The 26172-nt window shown below is 42.3% G+C and overlaps 1 protein-coding gene across 7 annotated transcripts in view; it reads right to left on the bottom strand.

Annotated features, from left to right (window-relative positions):
- The window catches only part of NCKAP5 (NCK associated protein 5), a 245226-nt gene extending 219340 nt beyond the window's left edge, over positions 1–25886 (bottom strand). For all 7 annotated transcript variants that reach the window (XR_005829348.1, XR_005829347.1, XR_005829349.1 and 4 more), the window contains exons 1-2: positions 25850–25886; positions 574–637 (exon numbers count right to left, since the gene is read on the bottom strand). Coding sequence is in view for 4 of the 7 variants with exons in the window: in XM_040603862.1 (XP_040459796.1) it covers positions 574–576 (3 nt within the window). In the remaining 3 variants the exon portion in view is untranslated. The remainder of the gene's footprint in view (positions 1–573; positions 638–25849) is intronic.
- Positions 25887–26172: the final 286 nt, after the last annotated feature.

Below are 26172 nucleotides of genomic sequence, written 5' to 3'. Positions count from 1 at the left end.
TTAAGTAATTAAGCACACTCAGCATATGTTGGTTCCTTCAGAAAATTTTTTTGAAGAGATAAGGCACTCTATAAATTGAGGTTTGCAGTTAACCAAAAATCTGCCATTTCAACTTTTGCTCACAAGCCTAATCTCATAAATTGCCACATGAAAAATGAAGATATAAGGAGCATTACATGATTTACAAAATTATCAGATTGAGGGTTTTTTAAGTTTCCATGCTTGTATTCTTCCATTTTTCTGCATATAGCTAACATCTAACAGGCAAGTAAATCTACTGCATTTTGATCTGAAATTGCCTTTCTGTGCTTGCCTTGCTTCCAATTCCAGTAAGTATCACCAGCAGGTAAAAGGATACAGCTTTTCTCTACTGTGGCTTCTCCAAGGAAGCCAAGATAGAGCCTCGAGTTTCCTTGGATTTATGAATGCATCGTTGGCAACCCATCATTGTGTTCAAGACAGCCTTAATGCTCTGGTGACCATCTTCAGCAAGACAAAACGTACCCAAGGCCTGAAGTAATAAGACTTACATATAAGACAAGAATTGCAAAGCAGCGAGTTGCTGCAGCTTACCATTGCTCCTTCACTCTTACTTTGTGCAACTTCTCGCTGCAGCCGAGCCACAGAAAGCTTCTCCCTATGGGAAAAAAAAAAAAAACCACCATGTGAGTAGCAGTTCATTTTTCACTGGCAGAGAGAACGCACTGCTTCCCCGTCGGGGTAGCATTCCTGCACATCGCTCCGGTAACCCTCCCGGCAGACCCTGTTCTCCTCACCATGTTTCTCTGCAATATTTAGCGTCTGCATGATTGTTTCATTTTGTGGCAGTTTGACAGAACATTCAATAAATCAGCTGAATCCAAACATCATTTGCTCCATTCAAACAACAAAGTAGCTCATCATGCTGGCGATACAGAAACAGACTGTGCAAATCAGATTGCGTTATTTATTTTCCTATGGCCTTGCACATTGGCTTTATTCCACCCTATATTAACACAAGCTAGAAGGCTGTTAGACCATCAATAAATGTATGCATAAAAATGAAGTTAAAAAGATATTTTCTTTTCCTACACATACTGTGCTACATTTTGCGACTACCAAGTTATTAGGTTGTTGGGGTTTTTTAATTAGCCTTTTTTCACATAAGACTCTTACCCAACTGTTTGGCTCAAGTCAAGTAACAATCGATTTGCTTAATTAAGGGTTTGGCGATCACAACACACTTTCACCTGAAAAGTTGTAAGAAAGGCATGAAAGCAGGAGTTTAGTGTAGGTAGGAAAGGAAAGAGATTTTCACAGCGTATGGACTGGGAAAACGTAGCACGCACCAAGTACATGAACTGCACCTAGACAGTGGAAGCTGGTGCAGGAACTGACCACTGCAGGAGGGCTACGGGAAAAGAATTTGCTCTGGAAGCTCAGCAAAGCAGAATATACTTTCCAGAAGTAGGACTTAAGCAACCTACCACAGTTTTAAAAGGATTTAAGAAAAACAAAGACACTTTTTCAAACAGGCTGTTTTTAAAGAAGGGTATCTATTTTTGAAAGATTTCTGCACCTTGCAGAAACATCACAGCAATCTGTCAGCACATCAAGAATTTATCAGTACACAACAAAATAAATTTGCAGATGAATAAATTATTTACAAAAGATGATCAGCTTTGAAAACTTCCAGCAAAAGGATTTTTAAATCAGAATATATCCATTATGGTGTTTGAAATCTTCCATTTGCTCATGTTTTGTCCAGAAATTCTACTTGGTGTAATTGGAAGGGAAGACCTGAACCATCCCAGTGGCACTTACCGGGGGTATTTAAAATCTCTGCCCCAGTGACCACCCCATCTAATGTAAATGTCAAGAGTGTGCCTGCCCTTGCCCAGCTGTGCTGTTTGAGGGCTGGCAGGACCGGCCCTGTGCTGCTCGCCAAGGGCTGCGTGAGCCCACCGGCCATGCCACTTGGCTTTCCCCGAGACATTCTGAGTTCAGCAAAGAAAACCTTCCTGCTGCGCACTGCAGTGAAGTACAAAGTCTTGAAAACACACAGACACATCTCCCAGCTCTCACGGCAGAGAAGAGCAGGGGCTGGAGACTCCCGTCCCCCAAAAACCTGCAAAGGTGCCCAGCTGGGGCTGCAGCAGGACCCGGAGGCTGATCATCTCCCCGGGCTCTGTAACCACTCCTGTCACTGACCGCATCACTGTCATCCAGCATAAAAAGCTAAATGCCTGATGATATTCTATTATTGATCTTGCAAAAAAAAAAAAAAAGCCTTTAAACCATTTCTTAGGAACCATTTCTGCTAAGGAAGGCAGACCTGCGTGTACTGCCTAATTACTGTGGGAATGACACACTCATGTCACTGTGCCATAGCTCAGCATACACCCAGGTCACTAACGCAGCCCTCCCTCCCCACTTCAGTAGGAGATGTGGTATTTAAGTCTCCCTAACAGTCAGTTGCCCCCACGTGCTTGCTTGCACTCCCCCAACACTCCCTGCACACCCAGCTAGTGGCAGCCAGCAAGCACGCTTACCTGATTAGTGCCAGGCATTGCTAATATCGTGATTTGTAAACATTTACAATGGTGAAACCACTGAATATTGGCAAAACCTAAAGAAGCCAAAGCCGACACAGCCACAGCCCTGTAGAAGTCGCATTTGTGTTACTCCAGCATGGTATCAAGATGCTCTTGAAAAATTACTGAAAATTGAGAGGTAGCATTAGTACAGCATTGATAGCCTTATCGAAAGTATCCTAAAAACAGGTTCTAAAAGACACGTACCGCCCTCCCTCTTCCTTGCTTGGATACTATCACAGGCAAATTACAAAATTGGTTAATCCTATTTTAAGGATTTAGATCATCTGCTGGAAATAGCCCATTGCATTTTTGCTCTGCTTCAGCGACCTAATATGTTTTAGTGGAAAAAGTGAGTGTGCCCTTTGAGGCGCACTTTGACTTTTTAATTGCAAAACAAATGCCTAAAGATATTTTATGAGAAAAGATGCGGGGGGAGGGGGAAATAAACAAACAAAATCCCCACAAACCACTCCTCCATACGCTTCCTGCCAGTGGTCTGGAGAGATTTATTTAGTTATTCCTCCTACATGAGGAATACTCCTACTTTCCCGTCTCCCTGTCACCTCCAACATGGAATCAAGGAATTTTATCAGAGTAAATTCCATTTGAGCTCCATCCACAAAGAGGGCTCCTCCTAGCGATGCCAGGTCTTCCTTCGCTGGTGAGGATCCTGGCTGGGATTCAGAAAGAGCTTCCTTAACAGTTTTCCCAGCAAAGGAGAGCAAAGACTGGCATTTTCATATTCTGGTATTAGAAACAGAACCACTCTGCAATAGCAGAAAATGAAAAGAAACCTGACTATCATGTAGGAGAAAAAAATCTGCAATAGCGGATCCAGAAGTGCCATCTGTTCCAGCAGTGTCTAAAAATAAGGCAACTTTGAGGCAAGCAAAGTCTGCGCTCCCACTTCAAATAGGTCCCAGCAGGTCTTCTCCCTCCTGCCTGCATCCCCCAGGTGAAGGAGCTGTGCACTCACAGCCGGACCTACGCAGATGGTTACCTTCCTCTAGGCAGGATGCGCGGCAGAGGCTCAGCGTGCCTGTGGACCACAGTCATCCCCGAGATCATTCCAGGGAGCTTCATTTGCGATGCACTTGGCCCATCGCCCACAGCGAGCCATTTCCCACTACCTCTATACAAACATATGCCAGTATAATGGGTGAGAAATGCTGTCAGAATTGTGTTAGGAGCCAACAGCATTTAACACCAATTTGCAGTGTTGGAAGTTTTCATACAAGATACATGACAAGACAGAACAAGGACTTCCGTGTCGAAGCACGACTAAACAAACCCATTGGTTACTACCCATGATCTCAGGCAGTTTTGATTAAGACAGCGCCTTAAGCAACTATTCTCAGCCCCCATTTTTTAACATGGTGTTACAATTGAATAAGCATTTTACTAGGCCTGAGCTGCAAAAATAATAAGCTTTTAACTGCTTTAGCCTTTCAGATGTTTCATATGCAAAGAACATTTGACATGCAGCTTCAAAGTTAATCTTGGTTTTTTACTCTTTGCTTTTAAATAGGAAAAATCAGTAGCATTACTTTGTTGCTATACAGTTTTATTTATTTTTAATCAAGCATGCTTCATCCATACAGCAATATTAATTAACAAAGTTAATTAGCAACTACAGCCAACCTGCAAGAAAGCAAAATCTTCTCTGAGGATTAAAAAAATTAAAACATGTTCATTGAGAAGTTCTCATGTTTGCTTTTGAAAAACCATCAAATGATAAAAGGTTTACAAAATCACTCTTTGAAAGCACAGTTTATGCTCTTAAGTTTGAATATTTGCATTGTAAGTGGCAAAATTCCCAGCCAAGGACTTTGCAAAGAGATAATTAAAGGAGCCAAACAAGGATTCAATTATATCCTTTCCAGATGGAACCAAGCACACAAGTAGTCACTGTGTGGATGGAAGAAAGATACATTTCAAGTCTCAGTATCGCTGGTAGATATTGCAGTAGCTTGTTCAAAAAAAACAACAGTTTGAGGAAAGCCCATTTAGTCCAAGAAAAACATCACTGTGCTAAATAATCCAGCAAGTTCTGAACTCTCCTTAAACTATAATTTCTCCTTCGCTCTCCCTTCCCATCAGTTGACTCATTCAAATCCCAGACAAAAAACACCTGTATTGTATGACAGTGACAACTAACACACAGCTCATGGCTTCGCTACAGAACTGTGCTACTTGAACCTCTCCCAAGCCACAGGGATAAAGCCAGGTAGGTAAGTCGATGCAATCACAAGCCCACACCTACCACATAATTTTGAACAAACGCTGATACTGTTCCTGATCTGGAAAGAGATATCCTTGGATCAAACACAAGATAAACTACACTGGATGTGTGAAAGACTCCCCTTAGTTCTCCTTTATACTGCTATTTTACATCAATGGAACAAAACAAAAAACTCCAGCGGTCAACTTCAGCTTCCCAAGTTTTAAAATATTTTCATTTTTATTTTAAAACCTCAGATTCTGAAGCTCTTAGATACAGGGCTTTGCTTCTCCATCTAACACAGAAAAGTATTACTTAAAACAGCTTCTGGATAAAGTTACGGAATAAAGACTCCCTTAAAATGTGCTGAATTATATCAATTTGCCAAGATCTCAGCCATACAGAATTAGGATATATTTTCAGTGGTAAATAGTAATTTTACAGTTTTAACGAAGAAAAATAATTTTATAGTTTTAATGAAGAACACAATCAAAACTCAAAAAGAATGGAAAATGTCTTCGTGATGTCATCCAAAACTGAAGTTAATGCTTCAGTGAACCGTAATCCGCAGGATCCACTAGGAAGATAAGGGCTCCATCAAACCCTGGTATTGTTCTTTCCTGCCTTGATCACACACACACAGCAGCCCAAATCTGCCAGCGTGCATTGACAGGTCTTGCATTTTCAACACTGACACATGAAGATTTCAGACTTTTCCTATTTCCTTGTTCCGAAGTAAATTATTACTTTCTTACACAAGGAATGAATGTGGACAAAATTTAATAGGTACGACAGCTCCCAAGTTACACACTTGTTTCTTTACCTGCCTTTTCTTCCGTGAACAGGAAAGTGTTTTCTTCATGTCTCATTCTTTCTTGGAAGTATCACTCCAAAGTGATTTCATTTAGAAGTGGTTGGTTCTGCACCATGAAATGAAGCCCAGCTTTTCCTTTCATTTTATAACTTACAGTATTTGTAAAGCCAGAAAAGCATCGCTTGACCCACTGAAAAAGTCAAGCTTTGAAAATACGCTTTTAACATTTATTTTCAGTGACCGTGTCCAATCAGAGGGGCCAAGCTATATGCCAGCAAGTCCTTCTGGGCTTTCTGCAGGCTATTTTGGAGCAGAGAAATTCAAACCAAGTTTCCCACTCTACGCTACGGCTGTGAGATTCAGAAGGTGAATAAATACTTTGTTCATGCAGGGAAAAAGCAAACAGACACATGACAGAGACTTAGAATCTGATTTTCCAAGGCATCCCTAACCACCATGCCTTGGAACCACTCCATATTTATCACCTACCAAAATTATTTCTACGTAACATTTTCCCCCCCCTATATCATCACTTGTAGCCACCGCATTGTTTTTCAAATGACCAGAAAAAAACACCACTGAAATCTATTAAACATGGATTAAACATTGCACGGTTCTAACAACTGACCTAGGGGCAGGGCACTAGTCTGTGCTGAGAGACACAAGCCTGCCTTCCTTCAGCTCCTGGTGTTCCAGGGAAGTTCCCCATCTGAATGCTGACCAGGCTTGACCCCATCGAGTCTATGAGATCTGACAAGGGAAGAGGCGAGGGTGGAACAGCTGCAGTGAACTAATGCGCCTCTTTCAGCTCCTGTTGCAATCGCAGTGGTTAGTGATGCTGCAACCTTCCTTCCTACTGAAGATCACGTACAACGAAGGCATGTGGTACTTTATAAATGTCAGCGTTGTGTGCATTTTGAAACTGGTCTTTTAGAGTCGCAACGGTTTAACTAGATTTGGCAATAAAAGAGTCATCTTGCAAAGAAATATTCATTGCAAATTTAAAGCCGAGCAAAGTATGACCTTTATTTAATTATTTTTACAATAATTGCAAAGACTGGAGTTACAATAATGGAAGTACTAATGCTGTCAAGCAGAAGCAGAATAGATAGGATGAGCCACGAGTAAGGCACAGGCTCCTATTTATTGCTAATTTATTTGTAATAAAAGATAAGCATACAGAAAACATAATTTACATTAAACTCCTCTTCTACAAGACATGATACTGCCAAATCCAGACAAGCAAAACAGGTAGTAACTTATTTAAACTCTATTTTCTTTGGGTGACACTAACCGTGAGGGGGGAAAAAACAACAACCAACCACCACAGAATTATAACTCTAATCTAAAATAGGTATCAGCAATCCCCACGGGCTCCTCACCAATTTCCAGAGGATTTTAATGTAAAAGAAATCTGAAGCACAAGTTCAAAGACAACCATCTAGTTATTTTCCAGAGGCACCCGAACAAGACACCAAATACAAAAGAAATACCGTGGAAGAAATCACAGGGTAACGTGGGGCTGAATCACGTTCCCCTGGTCAGAAAGGGGGAGGCAAAGAGAGGAGCAGAGCGAGGACAGCACCTTCGTTATAAAAGCAAGAAGGTTGCCTTTGGCCAAGAGAGAAGGGCAGAGCCGTGGCAAGGAAATTAGAAAAGGAAAGGTTATCAAGAGTCTGTGGCAGATTATCACAGGATTATTTTCATGACAAATTACTCTCTCAACACCAGCACGGCAGCTGAAATCAGCTGGGCACTTGAGCATGGTAATTCTCCTGTCCTAAGCGTGTGCATGGGGACAGACGGCAATGCATTTTCAACAGAAGTATCTTCCCTCACATTGGCAATCTTTATTACTTCATTGACATTTATTGTTTTCAACACTGAAATTACGGGTGCAAGACTGCACGCTTTAATGATTCACTGGTATTTCAGACAACACGTCAAATATATCTATTTTTTAATGCTGGGGTGTCTCCTTCCACTATTTTTGCTGACTCCACAACACATCTCTCAAATTCTGTACGTACTTGGGCCAACAGCATCAGACTTAGGGAGGTCTAGACCAAAGTTTAGAATGTTGAGTTTTTTCCTCTTGAGCTTTGAGATGTTTTTTAACCTTGGTAATGTAGAAAAGCCAGCAAAAGAAGAGCAAAAGCTCTTTAAATACAGACCTTTAAATAATGTTCATTAGTAACTGCTAAATAATTATAACGACAATAAATAGGGGCATCAACCCCTCCTTTCAGGTCCTTGACAAGACATGGAGACGGTACCAACAGTCACAATTGATGCAGTTTCTTGATTAACAACAACAAAAAAAAAGGGTAAAAAAAGTGATTTCCCTTCCCCATGACACACACATTCAGTTGTAGGAGAAAAGATTTAACATCTGTATGACACAATGCAAAATCATCAGGACAATTATGAATTATGCCAAGCAATCATTGTACAAATCTCCTGGAACTTCCCACTTATGACTATTATTCACAAGATAATACATTCAGTTGCAATTTTTTTTTTCAGATATATTCTTCTGAAGCCTTTATTTTGGGCTGAGAATAAAGGGGGAAGAAGAAAATGGGTGGGGGAAAAAAGCTGATTTTTTTAATGAAACACAGAAATAGAGGGAAAAAATTAACATCTTCCTAATAATTTCTAAAGCATGCAGATAGTCGTGAGAGATACTTAGAGATTTATTTTAAAAATCAGCCGAATCACAAAACAGTGAACTGCAGCAGGCAAAGGACTTACACCAGGCTGTCAACTTTAATGCAGCATCAAGTATAAAAAAATCAAACACCTAAATGCCCAGAAACACCAAGTAAGCAGTACTACAGTACTGAACTCTGAAATACATCTACAGTACAGGATTTCACATTATAAATTAAACAGTCCATGCTTTATGTAAACGCTGCATTTATCAAAAAGCATAGTTAAGGTTTTAGCAGGGCCAAATTCTGTGCAGATTTGCTCTCTGTTTAAACCTTTTGATTCAACATATCTCAAAAACTACTAAACCACTCTAGTACAAATCAGTGAGGATAGGATCTGTCCCACAAAATTTGTTATTATTAAAAGTGATACATTAACAATAAGCCTTATTGTCTCTGTTCTGCAATCCACACCATAACATACCTAGCAAAAGCAACTTGGCAAATTCACACTGTTGTGTAGTTCAGACCTTCTTGACAGAAGTGACTCATTTATCAATTTTAACGTTACATTAACAGTGATATTTGTATTTAATGCTGTTGTTATTTCTGCCAATAAGTTGCAATCCATGAACCATACAGTGGGAATCTGTACAATTAGGCAAACTGCCAAGTTCTCAAGAGACTTATCATTATGGAAAACCTCAGTGTTAAAACAGGGAATAAGAAGAAAAGGACTAATGGAACAGTTTGGAATATTAATTCAGCAAAAGAAACTTTATAATATAGGCATCTGTTGCACACGAATCCTCATCCTTTACTACAAGAATGACTGCTTGCTCTTCCTTAGAGGTGCTACCTTAAAGTATCTTACACAAATGAAAGTATCTGTTGAATGAAAGCCCTAAGATGGTACTAAACTTCTTTCTGAGCATTCTTTCACAGTACAGGCCCACAGTTTGCACTTTTCTAATTAAAACAAAATAGCAGTATTTATCTCCTTTTTGACAGCATCCTCAGAGCCACTGCTTCATTCCTATGACCTTCTCCAGTATGTGGAAAGCAAATCTTACACTACCACCTTCCCCTTCTGGTGCACTACTAACACACCTGCTCCTCCTGTAGTAGCATATGGTCCAGGAGCTGCACTTCTTAAAATGGGATGACCAGACAGCATGACCGGTCACTAAAACCCTCCCAGTTTAGCTTGATAGCGCAGCTGGGTTCAAAGTGGGTATTGCCAGAGGCACAGGGTCATTGCTACAGGGCAGTTTGGTCCACGGGAAAAAGACAACTCTTTATGCCACCACCTTTCCCCCCTGCTTATTTCCAACACACACAACTGCCACTCTTCATTTCACGTGCCCACAAGATGCTTTTTTGGTCCTCATCCCCAAATACACCTGCTCTCACTCCTGGAAGTACCGACACCAGTGACATTTGGCTTTTCAGCGGAGCTCACACGGGCCTGGCAATGCATCAATCACCAACACCAGGAGGATGCTGCTAAAGCAGGTGCCACTTTCAAGAGTCCAATTTTTTATTTCTGCAACTCAGTGAAATGGAAAGCAATAGCAGAGATGTGAATACAGCCATGGGAAGATGCCTTTTTTTATGCACATTCAAGAAAGAGAAGAGAAAGAGAGCAAGGACTAGACAGAAACCATGATGTGAAGGGGACTTTTCACATCTTGCCTTTCTTCAGCACGTCATTCAGCAACGCTGCTCTACCCTAGACTGACAACCAGCCCACTGGTGTAGGCTGTGCACTGTGTCGCCATGAGGGAAAGTGGAATTGTTTTCCTCAATTTAATTACTCCTAGCAGTGTCTTTCGGCTCGGGAGTGTGTAAGGTCTTACTCTGTGTTTTGCTGTTCATTTTTAAGCTGGGTCAAGCCATTCTCCAGACCAGATGGAGTCTCAGTTCTCGTGTTTCTGTCTGGGGCATTCTGTATGATAGACTAGATCCTTACAGCATACAGAATTTATACTGGTTTTATTGCATTGTTTCCTTGTGTTAGTAATATTTGTAATCCAGAAGATATCTCCTGATATATGAAGAATTCCCTGGATTGTGACCCAAAGAGATTTAGCAGTGAACCCTGAACCGCTTCGGCCATTTCTAGCAAAAGTTAATTCTTTTCCTCACTAAGCCAGGACCTGGAAAAATGAAAAACAAAGGAAGAAACAAGCAAACAAGTTTTTCTTTTTGCAAAGGACTTGGAAGTTCAGCTAACAAATCCCCCAATCACTGTTTGTTCGTATGTATTTTTTCTCTGGAGAATTGTCATGAGGAGATGATGTGCTGTGGAAATTCTGTTGAAAGGATATGCATTTCCCTAAAGGATTTTTAATGAGAATTTATTGCTCATGAAAGGTTCAGGATTGGCAGCACTTCAGTCTTCAGTTAACGATCTTTGTTTATTAACATAAAATGCATCACACTTAACAGGAGTGTAACTTTCCCAACCCATGCATCTAAGCAGGAAAGAATTCTCACTCCTTCAGTCTTATCCCCTGAGGCTGTCTGAGAAGGTGCTAGCTGAAATGTATGTGGTTGTCCTCTACAAAAATGAAGTCAGAACCCTTGTTTCACATAAGACTGAAAATCACAGAAACACTTTTTTCATAACCAAAATTACTCAGATATAAACTAGCAGCAGGAAATAGCAACTGACTGCTATTACTTCTCCTCGTGTCTAATCCTTCCATGAAAACCTTTTACCAGTATCAGAAGACTTTTGATTCATCCTAATCATAACTGTTTTTAAAATCTGTGGGCAAGATTCATGGAAAGTGCTGATCCCACATCTTATTAGCATTTTACCACCTACTGAAACTCAATGAATTTGCAAGAAAGTGATGCAGGCTATGGACAACTGGGCCTGCAAACCAGAGATCCCAGAAACACACCACCAAGCCATCTCCTGTATGTCTATGTGAATAAACAGCAGAAGTGTATTTCTTCAGGAAAAAAGGACCAATCGCACAACTGAAGAAAAACAGAGTGTAAGGCACAAAACCCAAATACACTGTTTTGGACATTAAGCCAAACATGATTTGGACACTAAGCTCAACCAAACTCTTAGATCCCACTGCTTTCTTCATAACTAGCTTTCCTTCTGCTCTGCCCGACTGATCATCCAGCTCGCATGTGTTTGTGGCAATATTTACAAAGATTTTCCTCCCTGTTCTCTACAAAGCCTTTCAGGTTTGCTCTTACAATGCAAAGATAGCTAATTTTGCTTTATTTCTGATTGACCTCTTACCTCTGTTTTCCACTCCTTTGTTCCCAGATCATCACAACACATTCCTGGTATTCTTTGTAATCTCTTTTTCTTAGGGGTGTTACACAGTGTGAAGTGCTTTATCCATTCAGTAAGCCCACAGCATGAGGACTTCTGTTTTTCTTAACACGCTAAACTTACCAAGTCTTTTCTCTCTCTGAGCTACATTTACTGCATACTCCGTAACCTTCCAGTTCTCACTCGTGTCCTGTTCTAACTGGACATTAAAATACCTTGGAAAAATCATCTTCTTCTTTTCTTTTTTTTTCCTCCCCATGGCCAAAGAACAAAACCAAAGTGATTTTATTCTTTTCACCCACTAGACTACTCTCTCTCTTGACTTTTTTTTTTTTTTCCTTTACACAATTGTTCAATACTTAAGTATTCTGGCACAGATTGCTAGCAAATCTAACAAAAATCCTTCCTGCCACACAAACACAAAATACAGTGGAGAATCAAAGTTGTTCAGAAAAAGTTCTTCACTGCTTAAATTAGGAGTTTTTTTTGTTGTTTCTTGTAATTTCATTTTGCAACCCCAAAGATAGGAATACTATTCAATTAAGACCCAGAAATACCTGCTCAGCCAGGTGGGCACATTTCTGCTGGGGACTGTCTCTGTTTTAAGGCCAGAGGCTGCTGAAACTCAGAGCAGGGTGCCAGAGTAGCATCTTGTGCTGCAACCCATCTTTGCTGTCCTCTACTGACTCACCTGAGAGAATTTCTTCTCACATTATTTAATGGGAAATCAAATAAACTGAACAGTGGGATGCTATATACACCTTGGGTACAGCAGAACAGCAGCACCGATTTCCGTGGGTATTACCTATGGACCTCTAGACTGAGCACCTGGCACCAGGATTACAGAGCAGTAACACCGAGTACTTGGTACTCAGGAAATCATCAGAGTGGGTCAAAGTATAAGCCAAACCAGTCTATCAGAGAGAGAGAGAGAGACGTAAAAATATAGATGTTCTCTATACAAGGAAAACTATCCACATATAACCCATATAGCTCCCATGTTCATATTTCTAAATTTCCAATGTGATACAGTGTATAGAAACGACACACAAGGGGCTGTGGGTGCCCAGTGAAAACATGTAGCAAAGGGAGTGGAGTTAAAACCTAAATGGATGCATACAAGAGGAATATATATTTTAATACACTTTGAAGCAACAACCATTAAAAGGAAAAAAAAGGCTACTAAAATGATAGAAATACGGTTGGCACTGTACAAATAGTTGATCAATAGTGAGCACACATGCTGGAAGACATGCAATATTTGCCATATTTACAACACTGCTATAAAATCAGCTATTCAGTTCTACATGTGTATATCCGTGACCTCTATTATTAAAAGTATTAGTGCATCTATTCAATCGTTTTAATTTAAACTGTAGTAGTGACAAAAATATTAAACCAATTCTGAAAATAATTTCAGATATCCAACCATTTTTCATAATTGTGAAAGTAAGAGGCATGTTTCATAGTTAAAGGACATTTGAGAGAAACTCTGCCAAGATCACCTTCTCTAAAATTATCTGCTTTTGGTAAAAATGTAAAATGGATGATTTGTACTTTAAAAGCAACAGGTCGTTCAATGATGTGCAACAGCTGGTTCTTGGGCCACCTGCAAAAAGCCATGGGAATGAAAGCATCACTCCCGGCATAAGCTTAGCGACAATATAAACCCTGGAGGCACCTTCCAATAGGACTCCCAGCAAGTGACAGATAAAATAAATGAAATTATTTCCTGAAAGCATTTCTCAAATGTCTACATAAAATATATTTTGGATGTACCGATAGCCAGTAATTGCCACTTCGTTTTCAGATTTAGGAATGTGATCCTGTTTATTGACTGCAAAAATTTGAAAAGTGAAGGTAATTCAGACTTTTCCATAAATCTCTGAACTTCAGTAACCTACTAGTTTTGTAGAAGAGGAAAAAAAGAGGAAAGCTAATAACAGCCCATTCTTTTATTTATCTAAAGTGATACCATAACAAATTTCCTTGGAAAAAAAGTTATAAACTGCTGGGCTTCCCTCAGTCCTCCCCCAGGCTAGAGAACATGCTTCAGTACACCTTAAACAAAATAATGTTCTTTAAACCACATCTCACTATGCCAGAAAGAAAAAACCCAGCGTGCTGAAAATCACTTTGAAGTATCCTTCAGTAACCCAACGCACGAATTCATATTCATGCAGCCTTACAGCAATAAAATCAGTTCCATGCTAATGATATAATTGTTTCTTCTGTCACTCTGTCTATAAAAGAAGACTGGATAAAGTCAAAGGCAGTGGCCTCTGGCTGATTATGTGTTTTGACAAATTAGATGATTAACTGGAACCTCAAACTCAAGCTTCATTGTCTCAGTAGACCTAAAAGAGGAGAGGAAAAGACACTGGTTTGAAAGGACATGGATCTACAGGGACCTCAGCCCAGACTGAAAGAGCTACTCAAAGAGCATTATTTGTACCGAACCAAACAGTGGCTGGCATGCACACAGCCTAATTTTAATATAGAAATTATAGTTGTCACTTTAAATAATGGACCCTGCATACAGTAATATATGCAAAATGCTTTCCAACATGTTCAAGTAGAGACAGAGAAACTAAGTTATCAACGACAGTTTTACCACATAATATACCGGTCTAACACTTAACAACACTGAAAATGAAATCCAGAGCACATCAGACATATTAGAGGAGCAATGACAGTATTTTTGTGTGTATTTATGAAGCCATTTAAATTCACATATAGTCAAATCACAACCTCAGTGGCTGCCTAGGAATGGAACAGAGAAGACTGAACAGCAACTGGCACAAGATCCACCTGTGTTGCTTAAGTTTTTCTACTGAGCTCAGTTAAAACACTCACATGTGGTGATGTGAACTTGCTTCAGTACAGCATCTTTAAAACCTGCTCTCTGAACATTACATGAAAAAAAAAACATTACCAGATGAAACTTGGGTACTGCCCGTCCTTTCAGCTAGTACAGCTCAACAAAGCTGGGCCAGAACTGTTACTTAGAACTTTTCCAATTATCCGTGATGTGACTGAAAATCCCATTATGAAAAATTGTATTGTCATCATTTTACAAGTAAACACCATCTAAAATAACCAGTTTTCTGTTTAAAACTTGGATCAGGGAAGCAAACACCTTCAAGAAATCCCAGACAATCTAAAACGTCCTTAGGGCATTTTAAATGATTGATTTTCCCCAAAGACATCAGCCAGATCTGCTTTGTGAGTGAGGCCAGCTTCTCAAAGCTCAAAGACCATCAACTTCAATGCAAGTTCAACTTCAGCAAATTAAATAATTTAAAAGATATGGGTGAATAAGGGTCAAGATGTGTTGGCGTTCAGGCACTTCCAAATATATCAAATGTATATTAAGAAATACTTAAAATATTAACTGTCTGAAGCATTAAAATGAAAAAAAAAAATAATCAGCAGTTCAAATGTCAACCAGATACTTGGGCAAATCTGCATTTCTCCAGTTTCCAAAACAAACAGCCTGTTTTGAAACCAACGTGATGTTCGAATAAAGCTCCTTCCCATTCTTCACAGCAGAAAGATGCCAGTATTAAGTATCAGTAATGAACTGTCTCTGAAATGATTTCTTATAGTCATCACCGCAGCCAGCTACATCACCTTTGATACCATGCAAAATACAAACCACACAGTGCCCGTGCAGCATCACCACAAGTACTACCCCACTTACAGAATCAGGAAAAAGTCCGTTTCAAATCAAGGAATCTGTTATTTCAAAACCTAATTCCCCAGTCAAAAGCTATAAAAAGAAAATAAATCCCCTAAAGCTCATTTGCCTATTAAGTGAGCCTAATCTTGATTTTAAGTTACTTAAATATTAGACAAGGTGAAACTAGAACCACACTTTCAGTACCCATGGTAATAGAGTAGGAAGAAAAACAGCCATATATAAAACTGGTGATAAACTTTGTTAGGTAAATCTGCGTCATTACATGGACATGCCTTCAGCTTATATGACATCGAACATCTGACAGAAAATACATATGTGGGCATTTAGAATTGTTTACACATACCTTAAATTCAAAGGATCAGAATGAGGCTGCAATAAGCACCTCCTTTAACATCTACCACCACGAAATAGCCGTTTTCTTGGAGAAAGCCAACAGAAGCCACCTCCTTGATGCCCAGGCTTCATTAGCAAAATTGTAACAGCGGCTCTTTACAGTGTTTTACAGGAGTGCAAAAAGAATGGAAAGCACTTTTATATACAGAATATCTTTTATGAAAGGTGTAGGCTGCTATAAAGGTGTTCAGAGCTTTTCCGAACTCAAGGGATCAATACTTTAGAGATGTTTGTGTTCACTTTCCTTTCCGAAAGCCCCCAAAGCCGAACAGAATAGCTTATACTTTTTCATCATACTGCAAGAACAAACATATTTTGATATGCTGAGATACTTCCATGTTGACATATTTTTCTTAACAAGATATTGCCTTAATTAGTATCATCTATCATTTGGAGGTTATCTAGAAGACATGTTCAGGATTTTTTTAGCGAAGCAGAAAAACCCCATATGTTTTTAGATTGCGTATTATTGCTTAGTATAAACCCAGTACCTGCTCATTACTGCACATCCCACAGAAACAGTCTTCCGAGTTGACACTGAAAGCTGCTATCATCTAACTGCACGTGGAAATCAAACACTAGGATTTTAGGCTGCACAACATACCCACATACTCACCCCACCACTGAGCACTGCTGGTGACAGCGTGTGACCCAGACACAGGAGCTCTGGCTTTGCCCGGCTGCTGCCTCTGGCCATCAAGGTAGCGCTCGCTCTGCACCAGCAGCTCTGCCACTGGCCTCTGTCTACAAAGTTCTTGCTCAGCATCAACGCAACGTCCCTGTGTGTTAGATGATTATACAGCTACTTGCTAAATTCAAAATTATTTTAGTTAGCATACTCATGCTTTTTTCGCCATCTCAGATGTAGGACAAGATAAACTCTCATGGTACATGAGGTCTGTCAACAGGTACTTTCCCCCTGTGCTGTCTTGTGAAAACATTATGAAAAACTTTATAGACAGCACTTCTCTATGCACCCATAAAAACTATAGCTTTACTTAAAAATCCAAAGCTTCCCATCTCTCAGAATTACAAGTGACAGATAGAGAAAACTATTTCTTTTCTAGATAGGTATTGAATAATTTCAATTTTCCCCTCTATGCAGGTTGTGGTCTACAAGGTTTCCCAGAGACATATTTTCTTTAAAAACAGGGATATCTTTTAGTGAATTCCCTGCAACACCACCAATCAACTTCCCTTTCATGAGGAAAATGTTTCTAAGTAAATGTACACAAGTACCTCATATTGTCAAAGGTATTAATGAAGAAAAGTATTTTAAAAGGCTAGAAAGTTATGCCAATCATATCAAGCAGCGCTTTAATACTTTAATCAGGCAATCAGATGGCTGGTTGCACTCACCCATTTCCACTGACACGTATTTAACCAGCTGAGTTGCCCGAGACAAATAACTAGCCCAGATTTTTAAGATAAAGACGATGACGGAACCAAAACTCAGACAAGTGTTTCACTACAGAGGATGGGGAAGAGAATGCTTTCACTGCCACAAAACAAAATGCCCCTCTGACCCTTCAGACTTCAAGTTTATTTATCTCCTCCTCAGTTGAGGCTTCCAGCCACACACTGGCAGGAATTTTCATTTTTAGATTACAAATCTGCTCCTTCCTCGACGATCAGAGGATTTTCTCAGGAGTTCACTGGCCAGCCATCACCCGGCCACACTGAAGGGCAGAGCCACGCTGTCACCTATTTCACTGCACCCCCTAATGCCTATCCTCTCTACGCCTGTGTTTTATTTCCTCCACATCCCCTCTTTCCCTCGTTCCCCAAAGCACACTGCTTCTTCACTCGCATTTTTACGTTGCTGAAGCAAACAAGTTTTCACCAATTCTAATAGATGTGTTTCGGTGACTGTTCTCCTAAGCAAACGTGGTTTGACACTGAAGTCAATGATTGTGGTCAAAGCCATTCAGTAACGTCTGCGTCCTGTCCCTTGACATCACGGAAGGGGACAGACCTGGGGAGTGAGAGCTGACGCTACAATCCCTGTCAAGGTCAGAGTGCGGAGGCTGTCTGGGAGCGCAGTAACAGAAGCTGGATCCCTAACTACAGGGAGCACGCAGACCCCCTTCCATTATTTCACACGGAGAATGAGAAAAGGTGTAATAAATGTACACAAGTTGCACAAATATGATGATCTGAAGAGTCAAATACTTATTTCTGGCACAGTGACCTACAAGAAACGTGCAGTCCCAGCAGGCAGTACAGCTTGCTCATGACTCCCAGGACCAGCCCCAGCTTCGAACCAGCGTGCCCCCAAGCCTCACTGCAGAGCGAGGGGCATGCATCACCCATCCTAACCTCACGGAGTAATCTTAGCCTCAGTGCTTGTTTTTATACAACATACTGCCCTGCTTATACCCTTCTACACACAAGAGGCGCAAACAAATTGTTTTTATTTCAAACCAGTGAAAGTTTGAGAGCTGTTCTGGCAGGTAGGGGTTTTCTTAATTTCATTTTTAAAAGGAATCAAAAATCTAGATGACAGCATCCAACAAGAAGCAATGGTGACAGTCAGGGCCAGGCTTGCTTATTCTGAGAAATAAAGTTGAGCAGTTTCAGGACCTTGCCTTTTGAGCATAGATTGCATTCTAGCATATCAGATGCTGCAGTAATGGGATTTTGTAAATCCGAAACACATTCATATCGTGTACATAAAGAAATCTCTTTATGTTCTACTTAGTTTAATGCTCTTTTTCATCATATGTACCCACCCATGCCCCCCTGCTTTCAACAGCTAATAACCAACACATCTGATGAAAATTAATTGTCTTGACAGCTTGCATAAAAACTATAAAGGTCCAAAGGAAAAATGCTGTGGCAGCATTTTCTTTCTCTGTAGGACAGTAGCTATGGAAACTATCTTTAGAGGCCAACTGGCCTTCATCCCAGTACAACACAAAAAAATCAAAACGCCACTTTCACTGGGTTAGTCAGTGGCACCAGTCTTAATTGTCAACCCCTACAACATTGCTGCATGTTAGCTAGAGCAAAATATTCATTGATTTTGTCAGCAGCAAAGCTGATAATGACATTATAGTACTATTACAGACTTAGGTAATAAACAGCCCTATGAACTGTGCTCAACTGCTAATTATTATGATAACCTGTTATAAAGAACATATAAAACATGTAAAACTAGACGGATAGCTAAAATATCAATGTGCAAATTATCCATTTTCTTAATAGAAAACATTTTTTTAATTATTATGCTAGAAATAATTTAGTCTTATCCTCAGGTAAATAACTGCAGCCAAAGAGGAAATCTCTAATCTTATTTAACTGGCACATCTCACTAACTGCAACTCCTACTCTTTTGGAAGGGTTTTATCCCATATAGGTAGCCTGAACAAAAGCTGTGATTTCGAATACAGTCTGACAAAATCATCATTTTTTATGAATGCTGAGAGATTATGAAGGCTTTTTCCCCTCAAAAGGTGACACAAATGAGCCAGAGGTTGACTACTGCAAATGCATGTGGCAACTTCCATCACCAACCACAGAAAAGATCCTGTAGAAAAGCAATCACAGGTCATTAATGAGGCTCTCAAACTTTTGAAGAAATGTGTCTTTGATTGAGAATGGCATTCAAAAAGCAGTGAAAGATTTCATTAAGAAACCTACCTACAAGGAAGGAAGCCAGAGTATCCATGTACCTCCAGCACAGGCATGTTTCCATCTTTGCAGAGGTTGGTATTTCACTTGATTGTACAATTTTGCAACAGTGAGGCACTCCGATACCTTTCTCGAGTTTTTTCGGGAAAAATTTGCCCACACCAGCATTCTTATTTAAATGGCTTATGGGGACTACCAAGGCAGGACAGAATTATACTGGTCAGGCTTTGTTCAATCAAGAGCCAAATTCTCCCCAGTACCACACAACACTAGCTGGGAGTGGGTCTACTGGGAGCTTTGGAAACGCAACATCTTGAAGGATCTGGCTTCAAACATCAGTACTTTGAAGTGTTCCACACAAACAAAGACGAGTACGAACAGAGGCGCGGGCTGGCTGTTGGCTAATTACCCAGGTAAACACTGAGCATCCCCACATCAATTACGGTTGCATTCAAAAAAGTCTACAGCTCTTGGTAGAAGATAACTAAAAAAACATAGCATGTGCCTAAAATACAGGATATCTACAAAACTTGAAAATTTAATTTAGCACACAGATTGCAATCGTGATTATTCGTGGACGCCTAGATCTCCGTCCCACCGCCGCCACAGAGACGTTATGTTTATCGCCTCCTTACCCCAAGAGGATCTGCTCGCAGGAGCTCAGACACCGGCGGGCAGGCTGGGCAGGCAGCAGGGCCGTGTGGGTGCAGCTCCACCTGGCCCGCTGGAGATACCCCTCTCTAAACCAACTACTACTCTGGCCAACTCATCTTACTGAAGCCAAACACGCTATTTTCAGGCCAATAAACCAATACAGATTATTACAAATATCAAACAGGTCAAGACTGCCATCTCAGCTGCATGTTCTCTTGCTCACAACTAACGATCAAACGACGAGCCCTGCAGGCCCCTTGTCAGGGTGGTAGAGCCATCCCTTTGGGGTGGGTGGGGAGAGGTGCCACAGCTCCCCAGGGGCAGCCCCCGGGAAAGCCCACCCAGTATTGTCTGGCCACCCCATTCTGTGTCCTTGTAACCTTAGCCACAACCTCCACCAGTCTTTCAGGTGCTTTGCACAGATGAAAGCTTCTCTCCCTTACTAGGGGAAAGAAGATCTTTGAGCTGTATTTATTAAAGATCTAGCAATTAATGTCCGCTGCTTCTTTTTAATGAGTTAGCACTGTGTCAAACAGTCTTCTCTATAAAGCAGCAGATGCAGCCCCTCAGAAATACATATTAGTTGCACTGCATATCAGACAGTCAAAGAAATAAATTAAGACCTCCAATGCAGTCTTAATCCAAATTGTTTCACTGGTTGACTGCTCATCTCACCATATGGGAAAGGAGCTTTCATATTTCCTACCCAGACCTCACTGATGGGATATTTTGTAATAACACTGTAACAAAAAAAAAAAAACCAAAAAAAAAAAAAAGGGGTGGTGGCAAATTTTCTGAAGGCAGAGAGAAATTCACTACTGATCCAAACGGGAAGAGCATGCAGACACCTGGCTTTAGAGCTGTGATTTCATCCTGTTGTGTAGGAGCTCTGCATCTGAAATACTGACTGGGGGCACTGGAGGGAAGAGGGCCATGCCATGCTTGTATCCCCTTGATGCCATCAATAAATCCATGCCCAAATGGAACAATGGGTTATATTTTGGATCTAACAATAGTTCTCATTAATTTACCTGCTATCTTTACATGCATTTATCAGTGTAAGATTGCAGCAAAGCACACCAGAACTATTTATTATGTGCCTCACGCTGAGGTTTGATCCAGCTGCTAGTAAACAAACCAGGGTACATTTCAACTAACTTGGATCTGACTCTGTAACATGTGGTCCATGCTGCCACCATAAAAAAAGAGATTAACAGAACTGAAAGGATAAACAATAGGGTTTATGTGCCAAAAGCCTGACTTATTTTCCCGTGTTAATCTCATAAAAGACACCCATGACTGAAAACCTTGTCTTGCTCACCATCCTTGAGAGTATCACAGCTACATCACAGCTGAGTGAAGATGTTAAGGAGATTAATCCAGACTCTAATAATATTTATCTAAGTATTGCTAGAAATCTTTCTTAGAAAAGCCTTTACATGACAAGGGAGAGATAAATTCACATACATTGATACAACTCAACCTATCCAACCTTCACCCTAGCAGAAAACCCAAAATCAGCCCACAAAATGCACAATAAATACCCAAGCACTTTTTCTTGACTGTCTGAAGTAAATTTCAGGGACTTCTGCCATCATTTGCTCTGTCAAGTGCATACTGCACCAATGAGTTACAGCATTAGCTTTTATGTAACATATTTTAACTAGCTATGAAAAATCTGATCCTTTCTTTGATGCAAGTATCTCCACCCCACAAAACAAGTCTTATTAAAATGAAAGACTTATAATATCTGTTAATGCCACACTTGCTGTCCTCCAGCTTGGTTTCCTCCCTCACTGAAACACATGCTGATCCCAATCTTTCTCCATTCCTGCTTTCACACTTCATAACATCTGTATCACAAATCTCAAGACCTAACAGACTACTGTTCCACTGCAATTATTTTTTTATTCCTTTAGTTCTGACACTTTTCTAACACAGCTTTTCAAATTTCATAGAATATCACTTTGTAGTTAAGAATTTTCTACCTTTGATTAATTCCTGCAAACCTGAAGTTCTCTTCCTAAGCACAGCTTCACTGTTTTCTTCCAAGAGGAAGTACATCAAAATCCAACAGGACCATGTTTTTCCTTCTCACCTGCCAGATGGTGTTGATCTCCCAGTCCCTCCCCTCATGACCCACTCATGTTGCCTGCCTTACTCTTCCTTGGGATTCTGCTGCCCCTGGTTCCTGTTCCTTGCCATACAGATCTATTACAGAGTCTTTCCTGGCTTGAAATAAAAACAAACCCAACAGTCATCCTTGGTGCTACTTCATTCTCTGCGATCACTGACCATGGTCTAGACTGCCAGTCATCCTCGCCCTTTGTTACCCATGTCTCTCCTAGATCAGGGTATTCAACCCCCCGTGAGGCTGGACTCTTCAGGAACCAACTCCTAGCTCCTCATCAGAGAACCGTGAAGCCCCACAGACCCTCGCTCTAACCAGGAGGTCCTTTACATAGAGTGCAGAGCTGGAAACCTTGGGACGTTCTGGGGCTTTCTGTGTTTCAGATATGGAATTTGGACAGAGACAGTCCATGGTTAGAAGTCAAGAGACATCAGCATTTGCAGGCTCCTGTTACCTAGTAGATTATGGATCTGCAAGACACAATGCCAGCTGTGGATAGTCTAAGCAGTTTTGAAGTAACTCTCCAGATACCTGATCTAGGGAGAACGTTGGACTTCAAGAGAAAAGTCTCGATTTCAAAAGGAATCCCTCCAGACCTTCTTCAGAACAGAAGCATAAATGCAAACCTACCAAGCTTCTGGTTGATGTTTTTACCCAAATATTATTAAAATTGCTGTTTTATCATCTCATTTCTGAGCAGTGGCAAACCTGCGTTAGCACTTTGACAACCTCAACTTCACTGCTGTGCAGTTTCAGGTGAAAAAAAAAGAGGCCTCAAACCTCCATGGAACCACAAGCTAAAAGGAGAAACACAGTTCCTGCATCTTAATACCAGTCCCAAGCCAGTTCCATCACACTATGCAATTATATTTTAACTGAATAACCAAATTAATAGCAGCTACCTACTGTAAGCCTTGAGGACAGGCACAAAGCAAAAGGGATCTGGGTTTTTGGGGGCATTTTGTACAGCTCCTCTTTGCAAGCTTTAATCCTGCGAACAACTCTACACACATGCTTAACTTTACATGTAGAGCAGCCTATCTATTTCAGTGCTGTAACTTTAAGGTTAAGCAGGTGTCTAACGGGTTGCAAAATCAGATTCTTAAACGGGAAATTAATCAGTGTAAGAAATGGATTTATGCACAACACCTGGCCACTGCTGCTGAGCTTATCTGTGCAGGGATTCATCTGGCCGAGTCAAGCAGTGGCATAGTAGTTAACACCCTACGCTAGTTGTAACTAACCCTATATAGCAAAGAAGTGGAGAAGTTAACCATTAACAATTATTACTGAAAGGGAGGTTCTCCGCTTAAGGAAGAAAGCGACCGCAACCACCTACAAAGCATACATTTATACTTCACTCCAGCAAGAAAAATTTGTCAGCAAGTGCGTGCTACATGCAATTAACAGCAAAAATGCAGACAAGAAAAAGCTGAAGCAGGAATAACTTTCCTAGGCAACCCTCTAAAAACACCAAGGTACAAAGAGACCAGATTGAAAAAGCCAAAAAGTACAACATATAATATTTCTGCGCTGAAGGATATAATGTTCCTGTCCACAATGTTCTGTGAAAGAGGAAAGTGCACGAGAGATGCTGAAACCACTCTAACGTTTTGATCTTTTTCATTTTTCCATCAGAGCATCAGAGCTCTGCACTGACCTTCCAATTCATCCTTCATGATCAGCACACCACCGCGCTGGGGGGGCGCACCATATGGCTCGCTTTAACTGCGTAAATTGTACGCTGTGACATGAATGGAACTGCTCCACGTACACAGTCAATCACCAGTTCCAAGGATTTGGCGGAACGGGGATTGCGCCACAAGCTCCAGCCACTCAGGGAACAAGCAGAGCTGCAGACAGGGGCAGCACAAAGTCAGGCACAGGCTTCTGCTCCACAGGTCTGAAATCCACTGGGTCACGACAACTTCTGGGAGTGCTTTAACCTGGGTGACTCAGATTTTATTAGAGCATTTTTAGTGCCACGGCAACCTAATAATGTAATTTTTCATGCTGTTTCCCTGCGTAGCACAGCAGATTTCAAGTTTTAAAAGAAACATGTAGATCTGCAGCAGCAGAGACCCGATATTCTTGCTACTGGGAAGCTTCGTGTAATACCGGTGGCATTAATCCTAGTGTCCACTAGCAAACAGAACTAAGTCTTGGTAAATCCAACTAAGGCTACTGGTCCCTTTATCCTGAAAGGGAATACTGTATTCAGCCCGTATGATTTGTTTCCTCTTTTAACAAGAAATGGAAAAACATGTGTGGCATTCATGGCAAAAAAAACCCCAAAACCAAAACCCAAAAGAAGTATTTCTCACTCATCACCAATGACCAGCATCAAAGTTCACTGAAAAAAAAATCCTCAGCATTCTGATTACTACCCAGTTATACCCCAACCACATTTAAAAACTTAGCCTGCCCATTCCAGCATTTCAGTGCAAGTTTTATTGACCTACTAACCTGTAACTCTGGGAAGCCTGGAGCTAAGAATGCAATAATGGCTAGCAAATACAAGTCTCCAAACAGAGTATAATAACCTTAAGTAAACTACTGCCAAGCAAAAGTCCTGCAGATCAAACAGTTCCCACGAAGCCTTATGCTATTAACTAGCTAAAAAGTCCCATGATATCTCCATAGCCATGCACAATAACAGAGCATAGTGCTTCTGTTTACTTACATAGCTTATCTGCAATCCCATAATGTATACAGCCAACCCCTCTGATGTAAATCTCTTGTCTATTTAATGTTACTTTGCTTGTTAAAAACTTTGCTAGCTTTCTAATGATAAACAAGGGGCTTATGTGGAATATCAATTTTTAAGGGATGTACACTGGACGTTTATAAACCGTTTCAATTAGGGAGTGAATTTTATACTGTTACATGGAGTAAAGTAATAGTGATTGTATAAGATACAGTTAGCAACAACACGGTATTTATTGTGGCTCTGCGTTTTTCCTGCAGGGAAGTGCCAGGCCCGCTTATTCTACCAGATTTCAGTCCCTGGCGGGTAAGCCCGTCCCGGCAGCCGGGTGGTGGATCTCACACCCTGCTAAAGCCACAGCATCAGCAACTAAAAGCCTCAGCGGACACGGCGGGTCACCCCGCTTTTACTTCACCCCTGCTGCTTCGGGTACTTTAACTGATCTCGCATAGATCCCTCCCCGCCTAACGCGCTGCCCCCACCAGCGCGACCGCCGCCCCGGGCTGCGCGGAGCCCGCAAGCTTTGCACAGCCGGGCACGAAACCTGCGAGAAACGCGGCTCGGCAGCCGGGGCAGGAACCAACCCGCCGCCCCTGGAGCAACAGGGCCGAGCCGCCGGGCGCCGAGCGCAGCCCCCTCCCCGCGGGGCCGGGCGCGGCCAGGCAGGGCCGCGGGGGGGCGCGGCGGGGCCCCGGGGGATGCCGCCCCCACCGGCCGCCCAGACCGGCGGCCCCGCAGCCGCGCAGCCCCGCGAGCGGGGAGCCGGCTCTCCACGGCCGCCTGCCGGCTTCGCCCGCGGGCCGCACGGCGCGGCGGCGGGGCCGCGGGGCGGGGAGGAGGCCGGGCCGCCGGCGGCGGAGCGGCGGCAGGTGCCTCCCCCCGCCCGCGGGCCGCGCCCGAGCGCCGCGCAGCCCCCCGGGCGGGGAGCGGCGGGCGCCGCCGGGGTCGGCGAGGGGGAGCCGGGGAAGGGGAGGAGACGGCGGCGGCGGGGCGGGCAGGAGGCGGCGGAGGCGCGGCGGGCAGGTGAGGGGGGGAGGCGCGGCGCGGCCGGCTCCTTACCTGCTCGGCGGTGGGGCATGCTGCGGCGGGCGGCGGCAGCGCGTCCCGGCGGGCCGGGGAGCCCCCCGCCGCCGCCGCCGGCCCCCGCCCGGGCAGAGCGGCCGCCGCCCCCCGGGCCGGCCGCCCCGCCGCCGCCGCTCGCCTCTTCCGCTTTGTTCCGCCGCGGCGGCTTCTCCTCCCGCTCCCGCTGCCGCCGCGGGACGCGGCACATGTGCCTGGGGAGGGCGGGCGGGCGCCCGGGGTGGCACTTTCGGCGGGGCGGGGAGCGCGGCGGCCGGGCCCCTCCGCCCCCGGCCCCGCGGAGGAGCGGGGCTGTCAGATCC

This window comes from Falco naumanni, chromosome 8 (genome assembly GCF_017639655.2).
Source record: "Falco naumanni isolate bFalNau1 chromosome 8, bFalNau1.pat, whole genome shotgun sequence".
Lineage (NCBI taxonomy): Eukaryota > Metazoa > Chordata > Aves > Falconiformes > Falconidae > Falco > Falco naumanni.
This window is presented reverse-complemented; position numbering and strand designations above follow the sequence as displayed.